This window comes from Centruroides vittatus, unplaced genomic scaffold, assembly GCF_030686945.1.
Source record: "Centruroides vittatus isolate TY-2023 unplaced genomic scaffold, ASM3068694v2 contig_350, whole genome shotgun sequence".
Lineage (NCBI taxonomy): Eukaryota > Metazoa > Arthropoda > Arachnida > Scorpiones > Buthidae > Centruroides > Centruroides vittatus.
The window spans coordinates 1,099,440-1,121,494 of record NW_027122173.1 but is presented as its reverse complement, the minus strand read 5'-3'; the positions used below and the strand labels follow the sequence as shown (position 1 = coordinate 1,121,494).

At 28.0% G+C, this 22,055-nt stretch overlaps 1 protein-coding gene across 1 annotated transcript in view; it reads right to left on the bottom strand.

The window, feature by feature from the left end:
- LOC136974556 (integrin beta-PS-like) overlaps positions 1–14,317 on the bottom strand; it is a 200,173-nt gene extending 185,856 nt beyond the window's left edge. The window contains exon 1 of the mRNA XM_067269471.1: positions 14,219–14,317. Within this exon, the coding sequence (XP_067125572.1) occupies positions 14,219–14,279 (61 nt within the window). The 5' untranslated portion in view covers positions 14,280–14,317. The remainder of the gene's footprint in view (positions 1–14,218) is intronic.
- Positions 14,318–22,055: the final 7,738 nt, after the last annotated feature.

The window sequence follows — 22,055 nt, the reverse complement described above, 5'->3', positions numbered from 1 at the left end:
TTGAAAAAATGGCGGATATATTTAACATCGAGGGTTACCAGCGAAGGTAAATAAACAAATTAAACTGTTTAAAAGTATTTATAGGATGTTTAATAACACTATCTAATTATTTTTAATTAGCGTTGTGTTTCTTACCGTACGATCGGACGATAGGATTACCTCATACTTTTGTGGAGGGAAGTAGTGGCTTGTGTAAATCCGAAAGCAGCTCGGAAAATTAATTTTTGGAAAATTTACAAACGTATTACGCTGTTGATGGTAGAAGATGCAGTGGGAGAACAAACCTACCTTAAGATAAGCTATTATGAAGAGAAATATGTGTAAATTCTATAGGTACTTCGCATCATTTGCTAAAAAATTGAATAATTAAATAATTTCTGGATTAAAATCGTCTGTTTCTTTACAATATTATTCGTAAATGCTTAAATAATCACTATTTTAATAAAATACGTCATAATTTTAACCACAAACACAAAAAATGAAGTTTAAGCCGATCGTACACTCGCTATTAGCGACCGTATAGAATTGCCAGATGGCGGCGCTCGTCCGTCCGCCGTTCACGTTTTGGGCGGAATACGTACGCCTCAACCTCTCTAGTATTTAATTATACTTTTTATAAATATTCTGATGAAAATTTCTTGCATTTATTCTATATTATACGCATTTTGTCTAATCTGTTACTTAAAGAATTTAACTATAAAACTTCTTATCTTTTATCAATAAACGGCTATATCTTAAAACAGGGATTCTTAACATTTTTTCGTTCATGGATCCTTTTTCCAATCATATTCCTTTTTCCATGGACCTTCATGATGACGCATATTAAGCAGCAGCTCATTTGCATATTTATACGCTAATATCGCGTTAATGTGCATTGTTTAACATTGATGTTATAACAAATTAATTTATGCGTCAAAATCCTCCTATGCAACAAGCAGAATTTATAAACCATACATATTTTTAAAATATGAAAATTATTTTTATTTTTTGCTATTGTGTGAATATTGTAATAATCTTACAGCTGATTTATTTCTTTTTCCTTTTACTTTCGAATATTGTGAAAACGTGAACATCGGAGTTCAGCGCCGCCATCCTGTAAGCCTAGGAGTTTGACAATGGCGTTTGGAACGTTGAGCATGATTCCATTGGGATCCTATATAACCTTATGAGATCACAGACATAAGTACAGTACATCAACAACACTTATTCTAAGCCATTAAAATTAAATTACTTAAAATTGTTTTAACAGATTTATTATTCCATTAATCCATACGCTACACTGCTTATTTTTAGCAAACGTTAGATGGTATGTTTGTTTTCAATGAAGTGCTTGTATTTTTAGTCATGGAACTAATAATTTCATTCATAGTATTTTTCATCTGTAAAATAATAATATTTTTAGATTCGTATCTATTTTCTGAAAGTCATTATTCATCGTTCTTAAAGCTTGAGATTATTTCAATTATTAAAATTTCATATGCCACGTTTTTATGTTTCTAATGCAACTACTTTTAAGGAATGCTAAAATCCTTTGGTATTTTTTATTCCCACGAAAGTTTAAATAATATTTTTTTATAAAACGAATAATACTTTACGTGTTGTAATTTTCATATTGTATTTGAAATATACAATGCGTTATTAATGAATTCTGTAAGTTCCTAGGCTCGAATTTGAGCGACAGATGTTTCGATGTGAGACTCAGGATCCAATCGAATACACATTATCCATTTTGTTGACTCCCATGATGGTAAATTTGGATCGAGAAGAGTTTTTCCTTCTTCACTCATGCTAGAGACTTTCATTTTCGGTTACACATGGCTTACAGAGGGCCCGGTGTTATAGTGTTTAAGGTGTTTGATGCCTTTCGTAAATGCTGATCCACACTACACATGTATGGTGTAAATCAGCGTTGCGCAAACGATTGTTCACCATATACATACAGTATGTGTAATGTGAACAAACGTATCTTATATACTATATCTTATTATTGTATAGGGTTTCTTACAGTAGGGTCGATTAGAAACTTTATGTGGTCACGAAATCATATCATAATTAGGATTAGGCTATATTATTTATAACGAGCGCAGAAAATTACTAAATGTAAAGAAAGTCGCAAGTATAAAAGTTTTATGCTATTGTATAGTGTTATAAAACGTTAAATTCGGTTTATACAAACTAACTTATGTCAAAAGACATACACAGTATTTAAAACACCAATAGAATATAGTTGTTACTAGATGTTAATGCCGCAAAGTAATAAATGGCGCCCTTACTACATATAAAAGCTTTACAGAAAAATGTTGCCATTAATTTAACTCAGAACGTGGTTATTTCGGAATTCCAGATAATTAACAAATAGCAAACAGATTTTTGGAGAACGATTTACGGAATCCTGCTTCATTCTGAACAATATGCTAAAAATCAATTTCAAAATATAATCACTTTTTACCAATACATCAAAGATTTTATTGAAATAATAGTTTAATTTACAGATAAATAGCATATTTAGCACTAATTTCCGTATAGCCTTGTTCAGAACTTACAGTTTAGGAAAATAAACAAGAAATTCCAATTACTAGATAGGTATTCAAAACCAATGTAGAAACTAAGCTAGTACTAAAAAATTCTCAATGCATTGACATTTTCATCGAGAACTTAAATACGTTTAATAATTACAATATGAATATGTAATTGTAATTTTAATAGTCCTCCACGCGCCTTGTCACATAGAACAAACAAGTTTTCAAAAATGTTTTCTTTTCGAGAAAACAATCGATTTTCGGTATTGTATTTTTATTATTTAAACCGTTTCTAATATGTCAAAATTTAATATGCCAAATTTAGAAGACATTGACTTAACGAGTAAAAGATATTCAATTAATGAGGAATCAGATTAAAGAAGGGACAAAACTGAAAATCAGTTCACTCCTGTACGCTCCAACATATGCGCAGAACAATATAATTTCCATTAAATTCCATTCCAGCGGATACTGTTCTTTCTTTCCAACTACAGAAGAAAGAATGTTCTTCTTTCCTCTATATCAGGAAAAAACTGTGGCATTATGATAGAAGTAACAAAGATTTGCTGTTGTTTAATTTCATTATAAGCAATAAAAAACAGCAATTATCTGATGCAAAAACCTGCACGTAAAAAAGATGAAAGTGTAACCAACTAATAACAGGATAACGATGTTGGTAAAGAATAATTTTTAAAAATCTACACCATACTTTTTGTTTTTTTTTTTTTTAAATCCTTGGGTCACGGTCAAAGCAGTAAATTTACAGTCAGCAATTTTTACAGCCTTCTATTTTATGGTCATATGACTGGCAGTTATACGCCAATCGTATGCCGGTAAATTTAAGCCGAAATTTCTAACAATGGATACATATTTTTAATGCATATCTACGTCGTAGCGTATTAAAATTTTAGAAATAATTTTTTTCATTTGTTATATAAAAAATTATTTCTAAATTAAAATATACGTTCTCCATCTCAAATTAGTAGTTTCTTTCTCCTGCACATCATACTTTTCCTGATAACAACGGAATCATGCTGGTCATCTACGTAACTCCCTCCATTCAGGGAAAAATTTTGAATTGAATTTACGTGACTTCCGGTCGTATATAGTTGATATGGGCGTCCTGCCCGTAAGCTTTCCATTTCTAGTCTTGACTTCCTTCTAGCTAACACCGTTCTCGATATTAAGGAAGGAGAGACAGACAGACAGCAGAAATTTATAGGCCAATAACTTTTGCAAATTGCAGCCCAATTAAATAAATACTTCATTCTTAAATTAAGTATTCTTTTTCAGTGAAGTTACTGCATCAGTTTTACTTCTGTGCACCGATACAATACTTTCAAAAAACTGATTTTTTATTTTTAAAAGAGATAAAATGGTTATTGTGATTAATAAACTGGCATTACAAAATGAAATATTAATTTTTTCAGAATTAAAAATAAATTTCACGAAGAAAATACATCACAATGAAAGAAAAATGTTCTAAAATTTTGTAATGTTTTGATGGAATATTTTATTATACGGTAGAAAGGGAATTATTTTAGAAATCACATTAATATTTCAGCAAAATTTCCAAATAACGTTGCATTGTAGCATTATTCTGTTATTTTTCTTCTTATTCAACATATTGAATATTAAATGAAGGAAAATATCCGAGGAATATCTGAAGAGCTGATAATTTATGTGTATTTATTACAACGAACGTTGAATTTAATTAATTATTGTTTTATCAAAACGTATCTAATAGACAATTATTTACATAAAAGAACTAGGCACCGTTAAATTTTGAAATTATACCTATTAAACACAATTAATGTTGACATTATAGCTATTAAAGTACGATTGATTATGAAATTATATGTATTAAGCACAACTAATTATGAAAATACACCTACTAAGAGATATTTTATCTATATCAAATATTTAAATTGTCAAATATGTGTAATATAACTATAACTTTTCCACGAAATATAACTTTAAATAACACAATTCACATCATATATATATATATATATTTCAAAATTAAATATCAACAGCAGTTTATTATATGTCATTTAAATTGTAACATTTAAACAATGTTATAATTTATTTCACATGTAATGCCCATAATCCAGTTAACCAAGATTGTTACTCGGACCAAGATAAACAAAAAAATGTAACCGGATTAGAATGCTGTAAATTGTGTTTTGAACAGAAGGGTCTCATTTTAAACACTTTTTTAAAATACTAAATTTTGTTACAAGTAAAAACGTTTTATTGTAGCAAAAATGACAATATAACAATTATTCTCAAATGGTTAACCAATATTTAGGTATCCTATATACATTTCTCATGAAAGAATTGGTTTTAGTCACTTAGCTGTCAGTTTATGTCTTCATTATGGTATTTCAATGTTGTTTTTAATATGTCTTAATTACTATTTATTAAGATTATCATATTTTCTTGGGCAGAAATTTGAAAAAAATTGCTGCCTAACAAAATAAATTTCCACTGTCGTTCGTCCGTCCGTCTTTCTTTCCTTAATCTCGAGAACGGAATCAGATAGATGAAATCTGAGAACAGATATGGAAACCGTAGAGGGAGGAAGTCCCGATCGACTATTATTGTTGCAGTCCAATTAAGTAAATACTTCATTCTTAAATTAAATATTCTTCTTCAGTGAAGTTGCTGCATCAGCTTAATAACACGTGCTTTTTGTCGAAAACTTTTCAAATTTTGGAGGCAGATTTGTGTATTAGGAATTGATACTATTACATTTTGATGGTTATGGGTCGATGGGGTGGGGAGATAAACTGAATATCAAGAAAAAGTTATTTCAATTCAAAAGCTTGCCCCTGAAAGCGGTTAATAGATGACCGGCACGACTCTATAATTAAAGGAGAAGTATGATGTACAGGGGCAAGACACTACTAATTTAGGGTGGAGAGCATATATTTTAAATTAAATAAATTAAAATATGATTAAAACTTGCAGCCCAGTGTGGCGATGTCACAATAAATAATCGCTCGTTTATCATTAATAGTAAATAAAATATGATAATAGTAATTAGTGGGTTTGGATTTTTAGGTAAAAACTTTTTCCCGGAATTATGAGTGTAACAGGAGCATCAAACATAAGGTACAGGGTCCTTAAAAAGCATTTTCAAGGGTCTAAAATCGGAGTTGTTTTTATTCGCTAATTTTAACGTGTGCATTTATTTACTTTGATTTTAAATTTTATTACTAATCTGAAACGATTAAACAATGTTTAACGAATATTCTTGGCTTTTCCGCCAATTTAATGTTCGTTGAAACTAATATCGATTAGAAATTTTTATGAATCAGTAAATTTTAACCGTAAATATTTTAGGCTTGAATTTGAAATCTAAACAGTTTCAAAATTTTAAATTCAATGCTGTGATTAGTTCGAAAAATTCTGTTTACTGCCGAATATTATAAAAATAACATAAATGATTTGCACAATGTTGTCTAGTTGACGGATTAATCTTCAACATAAGGATTTTTATACAAAAACGGAGGAAATGTAGAGAAGTGATGGTATCTATTGTCTTATTATTATTATTATTATTATTCCTTTAATGAGAGAGTAATCTGTTTATACCAAAACGTATTAAAATGAAATCGGTAGAAATTCGATTAGCCGAAAGGACTTTAAAAAAATTAGAACGTGTATCATTGTACAGTACAGTACATACCGCAGAGTATAGTACACAAGACCAAACTCTATACGTAATTGGAAATTATTTCGCCATCTGTCGATCCATTGTAGCGCCACGAAAATACGTCAATATACGTTAGATTTTGAGTGAAATAATTTACTTTCAAATACGGTAATTGCATTACAGTATTTATAGTTAATGAAACTTTAAATGTACAGTGCTTGATTCACTCAAAACACAAAACAAACGAGTTTCTGGATTATCCAAAATTTCATTTATCTGAAAGACTCTTGGACCCATCAAATTCGAATAATCGAGTTTCCACTATATAGAGGTTTTTTAACGTCTTTTAGAAATTTTCATGCTGTTTAAAACCTGGCAACACTGGATTTCCAACAAAAAGAAATTGTCTCTGGATAGTACAGTAAACCGTATTTAAACCCGTATTTTTGTTCGTTTTGCCTGTCTCTCAGTCATCAAGCCTATGGTAAGGAAAATAAAAATAATCGACAGCACTTTTCTCGATATTTAATTATATTTTAAGGATATTTTAAGAAAGTTCGAAATGTGAATGCGCGCTCAGAAAACAAGTAATAACTTTGTAAAACTAACAACAACTCTTTAACTTGTGAAATGTTTTTATCAGATACCATGCAAAGAAAAGAATCGTTTTCGACTGAATAAAACTTGTGAAAAAACAAAATTCGCAAGAAAAGAACGTGCCCGTATTTTTTTTTTTCAATTTGATACGCCTCTTCCTTCTTTCCCATGCACTACAAACGTCCAGAATAAAAAACTTCGGTCGTTTCTTCTGTATGTACTGATGTTAGTGTGTGTATGGCACGATATTTTTCACCCTCTTTGAAGCTTAATAACCCGTGCTTTTTGTCAAAAACTTTTGAAATTTTGGAGGCAGTTTTGTGTATTAGGAGATTGATATTATTACATTTTAGTGATTAAAGGGTGGCCGACGGAGTGGGGAGATAAAGGGGGTCGTGTGTCAAATCTCGAGTGGGGACAGACTTCATAACGATTTTATTCGTTATTAGAATTTACATTTTTTTAATAAAACCCATCCCTACCGTAAAATTAATCTTTTTGTTGTTTAATAATAATTAAAAATGTAAAAGATGTTTAAAATAAAATATTATAAAGATGGCGCCAGACGCGCAGTTTTAAATGTTGCCGGGAAAGATAAGCAACTCGTTGCTGGATTTTTTTTTAGTTATCATTAAGAAGCCAGAAACAGCAAAAATTAATTTCTACGATTCAGTGGCGTATTCAGGATTTTAAGAATATGGATACTGCTCAAGGCAAATTCGGAGAGACCGAATCACGTACACCTGTCATTTTTCGGAGAATGTTACTCAATTACTTTAAAATTACTTTAGTTACTTAATTCCTAATTGAAGTAGTGCGATATGCGTTATTATGTATACGTATATAAGATTCGACCAATTTAATTCCCGGAATGGCAGCGTAGTGTCGCACGTAACATAATTAAGACCAACGTATTAATAATAAATTTTGTGTGAAAATTAGCAAATGCGCTACTGAAATGTTACAGTATGACCCAGAAACGAAACTTCAAAGCATACAATGCAAATCCGAGTTCACCTCGCCATAATAAGACACGCATGTCGCGCTCACAGTTTAAGACCATACAGGTGTTTCTTCTATCACAAGGGAATAGTCCACCAAAAATTTATTGAGCAGGGACAAACAGACAACCAACAACGCCATTAAAAGTGCTACAGAGATAACAAGATTCTGTTCGTAGAAAAAGACCACAACTGTGGCTTGACAACTGGATCCTTCATTATGTCAACTCACAGTGACAGACATTCCTGGAAATTTCAACCTTAAATGATATGAATTTCATTTCATCTGCTATATCAAGGCTATTTCAATAAATTCTAAAACATTTTAGTTTTGTTAAAAATTTAAAAAATAATAAATTAAAATGTATTAATATATAATCCTATAAATAACAACATTTAATCTACATTTTCTAGTTAAACTAATACATTCTGACGAAAAAACTCTTTGACAATAATACATTTTTTATTGATATGAACAAAACATACAGTTCTATTTGTTTTTTATGATTACTTTTAAATTTAATTTTAATTTAGGCTAATACGTTGTTGATTTTCAAACTGATATAAAATAGATTAGCATTTTTATTCTAATACTGCTTTTAAAGTTACGAAAACAACCAAATGAATGACATTTTGAATTAAAAAGTGATACTAAGAAAATGAAAATCTTAATCCTCATTGTAAATTAAATTAAGTTAGCAATAGCTGTCACAATTTAATTAATTGTACTATTCGAACACACAGTATACCATTTTTTAAACAGTATATATTCTCATTTATCACCTTTATATACTTGTATGAAATATATAGAAATAAACAACAGGAATGTAAGATTAAAAAAAGGGAAATAAATGTTTTTTATTCTTTTCCACTCTGTCGGCATTAAAAAGGCTTAATGCCGACAGGGTTCAGAGCTCTTAATTCGGCCAGGCCCACAAATCTAGGATCCGCGTGGTGAGGGACGAGGACCGACATATTCAGGGCGGACCACCTCCAAAAAATATCTGGAGATTTTGACTCATCCGGATCGAACTGGTGTCCTCAGAGCGATATGCTTTACCTCAAAATTTAATGTAATAATTACAATTGAAATTATCAACAAGATTTGACTTTCAGGTGTTATAGCAGTATAAGATTTGGTCAGATATATTAATAATTGACTTATAATTATTTTTGCATATGAATACTGTAAAATTTCTTTTTGCTACAGTTTCTAGCAATTTACAAATTCTCTATTATTGCACTTTTAAATTCTCTTACGTTATTATTTTTATAAATATGAAAAACTACCACCCGCTACAAATTTTCAATAAAATTCGTAAAATACACATCTAACTGATCAAATGGACAAACTGATAAACTATTCAATGATCGAGTACGAACTGAAGCATTGTCTTATTCAACTTTCTAGTTTTGTCCACAAATTAATGGACCATACACAATTTAATTCATAAATAATTAGGAATAGGCTTACTACAATCACTAAATTTATCTTCCTATATAAACGGAATGCATCCCATTATACGTTAGATTCATCTCTGAATTTAACTTTATATCGATAATATCAATCCCTCATATCTATCCAGAATATAATTTTAACTTTTAATGTCATTTCGTTCGTCCAATCTTTCTAGCGGATTGAAGTTGAAATCTACTCGAAATTGGATTGTCTGTCTATTGATTTTTCTTACTGTATATTCAATAGACTTATACTTTAAATTTCTCAAAACAGTAAAGTAAAAAAGCTTGCTTGACGGTGACAAACTAAACTGTTTTTCTTTTATTTCTCTGGCTTTCCGTTCTGTTGGTACTAAGAGGGCCTTTTTCTCTAGGCTCAGCCAGTCGTGGGTTCGGCTAGATCCAAAATGGGATTGGCTAGGTGGAGAGGGACGGAGTCCGACATTTCCGGGACAGATCACCATAAAAATATATTCTAGGATTCGCCCGGATTCGATCTCGGATCTCCAGAGCAGTAGGCTGACCTTAGCTGCCTCAAAAGCTTAAAATTTTACGGTAAACTTATTAAGAAACTTATTTATTAACAGAACAGCATAGTTTTATAATATATATTATGTTTCCATACAGAATTTTCTATTAGTAATTTCCATAGGAATTATTCATGGTGTAGTTATAGAATTTCTCAATTCACCTATTCATATGTACTTTTTTTTTCTTCTTATTATTCAAAACGACAATCATATTAAACAAATATATATAATTACATTTAATTTATTTTTCGTTTTATTTTTTGAAGATACATATTAATCAATCTTTATATCACAAATTCATTTAAATTATCAGTATAAATTTATATTAAAAATATAAGTTGAATTATCACTGTAATATATAAAAATTGCGTATTTTTACTTGTTAATTCTTGCTATACTAAGTAAACATGACATTTTTTAAACACGAATACTAAAAGTTATATATTAAGAATAGCATTTTTTATTTTTGTTTGAGGTTTTAATCCTACCAAATCTTACCTATTGTTTCTATTATTATTTTTAAATTTGAAGACAATTAGTAATTATAAGATTTTAGATATTTGCGATTTGCGATTATTAATTCCTTTTAATGAACTGTAACAAAGCATTTCTTATATAAATCATTAACAATTTTATTTCACTCCATAGAAAATGTTTAATTATTCTGTAAAGCATTTCACTGATGATCTATTCTCCTATTTCCAACTTACAATACAAAGTAAATGTACTGTACATCTTACTCGGTAATCAGAGGCTTATTTAGAGGGTCACAGGGCGCAGCTTCACCTCCTGTGGTGTTTTCCCGAGTAAAGCCGGGTAGCTCAGGTAGTAAAACATTGAGTAAGGTATACTGTTTCCTTTCTGCTATCTAAACATTTGTGGGTGTTACACCACATCTTCGCTTATATATTTTTTATTGAATTAAAAAAATCTTAGGATAACACAAAGTTAAATTGTTATTCTAATTCTAAATTAAAATCACAGTAATGCTTTATTTTGTTATCAATCAATACTTTATGTGATTATTTTATTGTTATTAAGTAGGGTATAATTAACATTTCCTTGTCATTCCTATAATAAATTTCGCTTAAAATTTGAGTTTTTTGTAATGAGATATTGAATTTTAATCAGTGTGAGTTTTGAGATCTTTAAATTTAAAAACTAATTTAAATATTTAAAATAGTATTATATAGGCTACATACTGTATGTTATAACTTGATTATTTTAAAGAATATTTTTATTTTCTGATACCGAAAAATCGATTAACGTCTTTTCAGCTTTTTCAGAAAATTTCATTCATGTTTAGAAGTTTATTTCAATACAATTTATTTGACAATGATCCCACTAATGAAGAAATTCTATCATTCCTTTTCTAGTTTCTGCACAGGTTTTAAGGTGAAGAATTTCAATGAGAATACAAAATAAATAAATAAAAATAATTTTAACGAGTTTATAGAAAAATCTTATCTTTGCTGCTAATGAAATTTAATCCCTCATTTATTCTGCTATTTCATAATAATTTTGAAAATTCAATTGACATAATTTATTCTATGAAATATGATAATTTATTGTATAAAGTTTATTTTTTCTAAATATATAAATAATAATTTTACTTAAATAAGTTTTACTTAATATTTTATTTTAAATGTTAAAAAAATATAAAGCGAGAATATTTAATCAAACGAAAATAAATTGATACAATGAAGAAATATAAATTTAATCAAAATATTCAGAAATTTTCAAGAATATTTTTATATATTTATCTTCAAGAATATTACATATTGACGTCAGACTTATACATTATTATTGTTTTTATACATAATAATATTTAATTCTGATTATGCATTTAAAACTTTTCCATTGTTTTGATTAGGATTTTGTATTCTTTCTTAATAATTAATTAAAACTTACAGTAAAACCCTTCTAAAACACCACTCCTCATAAAGACCACTTTTTTTCTGAAAACCATTAATGTTTACAAGGTAGGAGTTTCACTGTAATCATAAAACATAATTCCGGATGCATTAATTAACCAAAAATGTATTCGTTTTGTTCGTTTTCATATTGTTTTCTGCGAAATATTAATAATTTAGTGTAAACATTTGATTAAAGTTATTAAAAGTTTATTAATTTATAAATACTTATCAAAAATAATTATGTAGGCTACTTGAAAAATATTTGCAAGTACAGTATTTCTTAATTCATTAATTAAGAAATTACAATAGAATTATTTAGTCATTTCTCTATATAAAATGAAACTGCAATTCTTCTAACAATGATAACGCCCTTAAGTAAAAATTTATATATATATATAAAAAGACAACACAATCTGATCTCAAAATTTTTCAATTGGCTCGAAATTGTTTTAACCACCCGAAGTAATACACCTAAGTAGTATAAGTAGTAAGTAATAAATAGTTGCATCGATAATTTAATTAGTTTGTTTAGTAATTTCATATTTTTTCCCTCTTATAAAATATAATATCGACTTTTTAACGGTTTCAAGTTACTAAAATAAAAACAGAAAACAAAATTTATTCCGAAACAATAGATTTATGCGCTATAAAATATATAAATAAGTAATATTGAAGTGATATATAATTTCAACGTGAAATAAAAGCGTTATATTAAACATGATTTATTTGAAGTGTTCAAATAAGCAATTGAAAGGGGGCGGAAGGAGAAGTAAACACAACAAAAAATCTATTTTGATCTTGTCATACAAGAAGTTTATCCATTAAACAATAAATTCTATATATATTTTTAACCTTAGACGAAACTATATGAAATGAAATGAAAAATATCCGTTTCACTCGAATTAAATCTTTTTGTCTAATCTTCGTAGAAATCCTTCGTATTACACGTTAACGTGGTGAAAAAAGTGTGATTAAATTGTTACATAAATAAAATTATATTCATTTTTACATAATTCATCGAATAAATTCGATTTTATATAAAACACAACGAACATAAATTTGCTAATTATTGAAGAATGAATGATTTAATAATAAAATTATTTGAGTGGGTTTCTAATCTAAGCGAAATATTTTTGTTCATTATCATTGATGACAGAATACTTTCTTTAACATTTTGAAAAATTATTAATGACAATTTCTTTGATTATGATAATTCCTTTAATTTATATTTTGTGTAATAATATATATGAATAGTGACATGTTTTTGATACAGATATATCATTAATTCGAAATTAATCTACATTAAAATAATACGTATTTTCTTTATCAAACCCACTCAAATTTTAAATATATAATTAAGTTTTTCAATTTAGAGTGCTTAAAGAAATAAACAATAGTTAATTAAAACACTCATTATCTTTATTTTTACTTTTTTTTAACTTGATAAATGTTAATTGTTAAACTTCTTTTTTTCTCATATTCTAAATTTAAAGTGCAAAAAGATACATCTTTTCGATTATTAATGTAAATGTATTTAAATTTTAACTTATTCTATAGAATTCTACACTTATATTTGTATAAATTATGATCAATATATCATTTTTTTTTTAAATGAAAAACTATAAATTAATTTATAAATTTTATTTAACAACTTTATTAAATTACAATTAAATAAATTATATAAAGTTATTTTAATATAAAGATTTATAATTGTAAACTTTATTAAATATGTAATAAAGCTAATTATAACTAAATATAACTTTAATATTTAATTATAACTAAATATTAAATAAAAAAACACTAATATATAATGAAATTTATAATTATATTATATACAAAAAATTAATTACGATTAAAGGTTAATACAATATAAATGATTAAACAAATTCTTATATAATAGCAAGAAAAATTTAATATTTACAAATAAAAATTGATTAAAAATATAATTTTAATAAATAATTTTTGTTTTAAACTGTATAAACTATATACAAGAGTATTTTGGTAGAATAAACTAAATAATTAATTTTCAAAAGTAAATTAAATAATTAAATTCGATTAAAAACTTTCGTACAAATTTATTAATATTTACTTTTTTAATTGTCTAAAATATTAATTTAGATAATTCAAAGATATAAATTTATAAGCGATTAAAACTTTATTAATATCATATTTTAAAGCATATTTATAACATTTAATGTGATAATAAAGGCGAATTTAAAATTTATAGATTTAAAAATTATATAAAATAACCTCAGCTAGTAACTTCTAGAGCAGTTCTATATATTTTTTTATCTTACTCCTACGACATCACGTCTTTCATTTTTGACATTCTACGTATTAAAAATGTAGAAAATGTATTATTAAAATTGATAATATGGAATAAAATTAAATAAAAATATTATTTTACTGAAACAGTATAAATTTTATTTTCTCAGTTTTAATTCATGTGTTAATCTATAATCATGTTACTTACGGAGATGGTAATAATTTAACTTCAAAATTAGATTAATAAACGGAAGAATGACAGTATACTTACAGTTTTGTATTAAAGAATGGTAATGATTGGTACATTCTTCCTGGCTCTCTATTTTAGACATTAACTCACGAAAGTAGCTACTTCCTAATGTGAGAAGATGAAGCAGAGTAAACAGAAGCTGAGAAACGGTTTGAAGAGGTAGTTCTCTTATATCACGTGGTACGCAGCATCATTCTGCTGTGTTTCACCGATGAGCAACTGAAAAATAACAATAAATTATTATTAATAACATACTTTTTTCTCAACACATTACACAATAATATATTATTTTATAATACATTCAGAGGAAAAGTAAAGAAATAAAAGTCATTTTATTATATTTACGGTGATTTTAATCTTATTTAATTTTAATATATTACTTTGAAGTAAATTTTAATTAAAAGACAACGTCTTAAAATATAAATAATCATTTGATAAAGATTAATATATTTTTGGTTTTGTTGTTTCCTGAATACATTTGATTATTTCGTTTTTAACTAGTAATTAGTTATTAGTTTAATATTACATCTTGGAATTATGTGATTTAATTTTTTTTTCTATTCTATAGAAATTTTTAAAAAAAAAAAACATTAATTTATCACGCATTAACGATAAGAAAAATAAAATACTTTTAAAGAAATCTTATATAATATTCTCTTCATTCAACAAGTTTTATGTTAAATGAATAAATATATAATTAATTTTTAAAAATCCTTATTACTTTCAACCTTAAAATAACCTTCTTTAATTATTTAAATAATAATAATAACAATAATAATATTATATATTTGAAAAATAATGAAATATATTTTTATATATTGAAACATTATTATTATAGGTATTCAGGGCCATCGAAAGGGAGAAAGCTGCGAATTTTTTTTCAGGGCTGGAGCAAACTTAGAGGCATATAGCGATTTCTACCCTCTATAAAATTAAAATTATTTATACTAACAGAAAATAAAATCTTTAAATCTATGTTATATTAATATAGAAACATTCTATATATTTTATTTCTTCAAAAAACATGGTAAAAGAGGCCCTCTCTACGGGTCCCATAGAAACTTTCGACGACTCTTAGGAGTAGAGTTAACTCAAGGGCCTAGACTAAAGGCAGAGAGGATAAAAAAAGGGAGAGAAGTTCCAAGAAGAGTAGTGAACAGACAGGTTAAATGAGATGGTAAAAAATGAGTAAATACATTTTTTTGAGAAATGCTAACCATAAAGATATTGTATAATAAGATTTAATTAAATAAAATATATGTATTATTTGTTCCATTTGGTATCAAGGAAAGTCTGCTTATATATGAAAATATTTATTTTCTTATTCTTCTTATTCTTTCATATTTCCGGATATAAATTCGAATACAACATATTTGTAATTTATGTTTAACTTATAAGTTTATCGATTTCAGATTAAATATGAAACAAACATATTTATTTTCTAAGTAGCGATCCTCCAAGTAACAGGCCGGTTTTTCAGAATCAATATTAACTTCAAGCAACATGCATTAAATTATAATAAGTAAATATAGTGTGTATATATATAATATATAAAAATAAACATGGAAAACTGGAATGGATAGTTCAATAATATACTTGAAATTAATACTGCTTTAGTGGACGAATCTGTAGATACTGGCCCATCAGTGGAGATTGAACGGATAACACCTAAACAGGGGCCAATTTCTCATAGGAATGTCCTCTCCGAGGCTGATCGTCTGCGTGTTGCGTTGTCGTGTCCCATCAAACCAACTAACCTGTATATACAGTAATATTTTATGGCAAAACAATTCAAGAACAAATGGTGGTTGCATAAATATTGGTCGAGAGATCATTATCAATTAGAATCTTCACAATACCGTTTTTGGTACAATGTTGTTTGCAGGTCGTTTCCGTAGATACAGCTTGAGTTATGAGCTATTTCTTTTATTTTGCAGTTAAGGATTAATAAATTAAATTCAAGATATAAAAGTAAAATTAATATCTTTTATAAGAATTTTTGCCCATTTTGCAGTAATTAGAATTCTTCACTACCTCGTTTAATCTTTATAATTGATAGGAAAAGGTATATAGGATCGAATGAATATAATATAAATAATAATAACAATGAAATTTATCATCAAGAATTGTCGAAGAGATTTATTATAATGAGAATTTGATAAAAATTTCTCTGGATTTTACATTAAAACATTATACTTTATTAAAAGAGAATAATAAACATACAAAATAGTATATTATAACGCTTGATTTATATTGATATTATAGATTATGTTACACATGCATTTATTTCTATGAAATTCGAAAAGATGCGTTATTAAAATGAGTAACATTATAGTGTACGCGATTTATTATTAAATAATCATATATGTAATTGATTTCTTCTATTATGTCATAAATACTTTCTATAAAAAGATCATTTTAAACAATTTTCTCAATCTGTAAGTTGCGATCTAAAGACGATTTATGAAAACTTCTTTAATCGTTGTTTATATACTATAAAAATAATAAATTTCTTTAAAGTATTTAAAATAAGTTATTCTTGCTATTTGCTTATATTAAACCAATTATTAATAAATTTCAAAGATATTTTTACCTTAAAGTCTTTATTGAATTAGACTATTTTTAATACAAATTATTTCAAAGTTTGAACAATTACAAATATACATTTCAAAACACGTTGTAAGCTGACGAAAATCGAATCTACATCACTATAAAGGAAAAAATCAAAAATGTTTCTTAAATTTCATGAAAGCTTAATGTATGAGCAATTTCTACTCAGACTAAAAGTGTTATGGATAATTGCTTTGAACATTCTGAAAATGTGATTGACGCCTGAGATACTTAAAAATGTATCTAATGTTATCTAAATTTGAACGACTGAGAATATCGTAAATAAATATTATCAAAATTGGTCATCATTGACAAGCGAAATATTTGATATGAAATTACTTTTCAAAGAAAGATTGTATTGTTATGTCATATATAGGAATCTTATGTAACGAATATAAGCGAGAATATTAATTAAGCTGTTAACTCTTTTTTTCGAGTTTCTTGAAAATCACCCTAAAGTTCCGTATTCTAACTGATCACAGATGATTATTGATACTAGAGTTAGTCTATCAGAAGTTATCTAGAAATTAGGTCTATATCGTCCCTATGTTTGAATAAATTTAACAAAATAACTGAGTTATAATACGCTCTTGCCCAAGGTCTTCAAAAAAAAAAAAAAAAAATACTATAAAACTCGGATATAATGTAATCACTCATTATTTCGAATTATCAGTATAACAAATATTTTTTGAGATTGTAAACTCAGATTTAATTCAACGCATTTAAAGTGTGCATGATGTAAAGATATTAGAAATATTACTTTTAATAAAAACGAAGTTAAGTCCATTTTAGTAGAATAAGTCATTAAAATATGAATTTAAATTGAATTGAAATTCTATTTTTCAAAAAGTAATAACGAAAGTTTCTATAAAATAGATTAATATCTCAAAAGAAAATCGATCTTGCGGTAGAACTGACTGCTGCCAGGCGCACCACACAGATGGTAGATAACGGAACAGCCTTCAGTGAATAAGCAAGATTTCCTGTCGAATAAACAGTTTTGTATCAACAACCATAGTGTCATCAGGTGCAATGAGGCAGAACTGACAGATCTAGCATACATGAAACCTCACACAGGCGTAAGATGAACAGTGTCGTCCAGGGCCGGATTTACCAATCCAGGGGCCCTGGGCACAAATTCGGTGGGGGTCCCCTCTTGAAGAGTTGGCAAATTTGATGATTTAGAAAATTTACACAAAATACTGTACTTTCAATTAGATTTGAACTAGGAAGTTGTAAATTTCATTTAAAAATAAGGTTATTGTAAACATACATATATTTTATTGTGTAAAACTAATTATTTTAATTTAACTGAAAAAATACCTATGTGAAATTTTTTCCCGAAATTTTCCGATGTTTCATAGGTTTTTTCCCGGGTTTGGTTTTCTCTGCCTGTTGCCCTCATGATTAGGCCACACTAGGCTGTCGCGGTAATAGAAAAAAAAATTATGTTTAAACATAATTTTTTTTTCAGTTTTGTGAGGGCCCTGGGCACAGGCCCCAAATGCCCTTATGTAAATCCGGCCCTGGTGTCGTCATTAACTAAACACTTAGACACCTGTTGAATAATGATTACAGCAACCTGTAAGGCAAGCTTGGGAGCCTCAAAGTAGCAGTCCTACTACTAAGCTAGACTGTAACCCCTTCAGTTGATCTCTCATTTACTAAAAAGACTTAAATACACCAAGAAAAAAAACGATCATTCTAGATCAAGGATGTGAATAAATAACGAACTGAGTACATAAAAAATAATAACAAAATTATTCAAAAATTAGAAACATGGAACATTACCACTTGGAATATCAGAAGCACCCATCACAAAATTCATGAACTAGATGAAGTCCTAGATGAAAAATATAAATAATAAAAACTGCTACAATAACAGAATCAACTAAAAAGACACGGATTAAACAAAGAATTATCAGAATAATCAGATGAATTCTACTTACAACTTCACGAAACATTAACAAAATTAACCTTAACGATCATCTAATAATCATGGATGATCGCAATACAAGAGTAGGCACTAGTCCATATAAATCAAGTATTGGAAGGGAAGTAGTCGTCTGCAATAAAAATGGTTTTAGAGAGAGATTTTAAAATCCACAACTATTTTAGAATGATAAATACATTTTTTTTAACGCAAAACTATCCACAGATCTACATGGGAATCTAGAGGAAAAATATAGAAACAAGTCAGACCATTCAAGAAGAATGGACCAATCTTAAAACTCATTAAAAAGGCTTCAAAGGAATGTTTAGGAACAAAAATAAATGGACTAGGAAAAAAGAGATTAGGATGATAAAATGAAAGAAAAAATCAATGAAAAGGAAAACATATATCAGAAATGGTTTAACTCTATAACAACTAATACAAAAATTAAATACAACAAATAAACAAACAAAAGTAAAATGCTTATGCAGGAAAAAACTAGAGATGTGTGGGATAATTTCATAACAATATTAGAAAGAGACAGCAATATTAAAAGACTTAATTCTTACAAAGTTCTAAAAACTTTAAATAATGAAACCAAAAAAAAAAACAAATAAATATCAAGTAGGTACTTAGCAAAGTTTGTACCAAAACTTACGGCGCGACAAAGCATCCTATGATAAAATACTAAACTAAACTATAACCGTAATTTATGCTCCCCAGAAATTACTGTAAATGAATTACAAGAAACACTAGACAAGAGTAAAACTGGAAAAACTCCTGGTATAGAGTAATTAAATTTGGAACCTATCAAAATACGAAGACAAATATTTCTCATTCAGATTATTCAACCTTTTTAATATGGACAAAATAGAAATGGAATAAAGCTTTAGTGATTCCTATTCATAAAAATAGAAACCAACACGACTCCAATAATTACACTAGTCTCCTCAATTCTGAATACAAAATATATGCAAAAATACTAACAAATAACTAAAAAACCTAATTGAACCAAAAGTAAACAAAGAACAGAATAACTTTAGTAAATGCAGATCTTGCATAGAATTACCATTCACTCTGAATATACTAATCGAAAACATAGAGACCATAACAACGAAACGCACATAGCTTTTACTGATTACACTAAAGCTTTCGATAAATTCAGAAGAGAATTTCTCTGAAAGAAAACTATGAAAGATCATATCAATTTTAAAAAACCAATATTTATTCTCTATCAAGGCAATAAAATAAAATAACCTCATACTTGAATGGAAATCAACCAATGTGTAAGTCAAAGTTGCTCCAAGTCGCCAATATTAGAGAGGTTGCAGCCGTCGTTTTCAGATAAAACCTGAACGTCGGACGTCGAGCGTCGCCATCTGGCAATTCTAGAAGGTTGATAATGGCGTTCGCTACCTTTAGCATGGCGAGTAAAAGTTCGGCCTAAACTTCTTCACTTTTTGTGTTTGGGATTAAAATTATGACGTATTTTTTAAAATAACGATTATTTAAGCATTTGTGAATAATATTGTAAAGAAACAAATAATTTCTAGATTAAAATCATCTAATTATTCAATTTGTTTGCAAGTGATGTGAAGTGCCTATAGAATTCCTATATATTTCTGTTCATAATAGCTTATCATAATTCTGTAGCAGTAGGTTTGTTCTTTCACAGCATCTTCTACAATTAACAGCGTAATAGGTTTGTAAATTTTCTAAAAATAATTTTCCGAGCTGCTTTCGAATTTACACAAGCCACTACTTCCCTCAACAAAAGAATGAGGTAGTCGTATCGTCCTATCGTACGGTAGGAGACACGACGCTAATTAAAAATAAATATTTAGTGTTATTAAACATCCTATAAATACCTTAAAATAGTTTAATTTGTTTATTTATCTTCGCTAGTAACACTCGTCGTTGTTAAACGTGTTCCGCCATTTTTCAACAATATCCCATGAGTCAGTGCGCGACGTGAACGTGTGGCGCAACGTGTTTTACTTGGAGTTCAAACGTCAAGCGTGTATTTCTGCTTGCCGTACAAGTTTAACGTTTGAACTTCGGCCGCAACCTCTCTATTATTTAACGTATAGACACCAAGATCTGTAATTTTCAAAAGATCTCTGGCATTGTGAAGCGCAAAAACGCACAAGAATTTTTATTATGGTCAAGATTAAGCACCTAACAGAGGAAGAAAAAATTAAGATTTCTGAACAAAGGTGATTGGGTAAATTAATAGAATAATGTCAAAAATTTAAATTGAAATTTGAAATTTTGTCCGTTAAATCGAGGTTTTCCTGTACTTTTAACTCTTGCTGCTAGCATCGATTCTTCTAAACTTTGTAATCCCCTTTGTAATCTTCTTTTTTGGTAAAATTAATCAATCGAATACAACAGACACTTTACAAATGTTACATTTTTATTGGTTTTATTTGATTAAAACCCGACTGTTTTTCTGATTATTTTTATTTGAGACAATATTCGCGCACTACAAAATAAAATAGACTTTCAAGAATTAAATAGAAACATATCGAAGAATAGAAACACATTATGACTATAGAATTTTCGATACATATCCCACTTCTTCATACTCGGAAGGCATAAAAATTCTTAACAACGATCTTTCGTTATAATAGTAAGACATCGATTCTTGCTTGCTGTTTCGTCGTAATCTTGAATGGTAAATGCTATCACTATCTAGATACACAACAAATATAAAGAATCTTTATAGAATAAGTTAAAATAAGTTTTATTTTTAAATATTACATTTACAAAATTAGTAGTTATTAAATTATTAACTGAAGTATGTACAACATATACACACAATTTATTTGTCATTCTGTTTTCATTTATCTACAAAATCAGCCATTTTTTTATTTGGAAGCGGCGATTAAACTTGCTTGGTAGATGCTTCTTGCACGTAGGACCAACCCTTAGACAGATGAAGAACGTCAAGTAGCCAGCTCGTTGGTGCGGTGAGAACCCACGACCAACTACAAATATTCAGAATAATGTAAAAGAACGACCAGTTCCGTAATTCCATTAATAAAGCAACAATAACAAGTACACTAAGTTGCTAATGTTCACTTTTTCGTATATTTTCAATTGTTAAGAACACAAACTTTTAGGAAGACTTTACTGGGAATTCTATTTAATCGATAAGCTTTTGATAAAAGTAGAAATGAAGAATAATCGAACTAGAGTGACACTATTGTTATAATTCCGTTACTAATGAAATAATCTAATGACATTTCGTTCTTAGAGTAGGTTTGTTTCATCTATTGGCTTTTATTTACTTTCACTGCAGCAATTTTATTA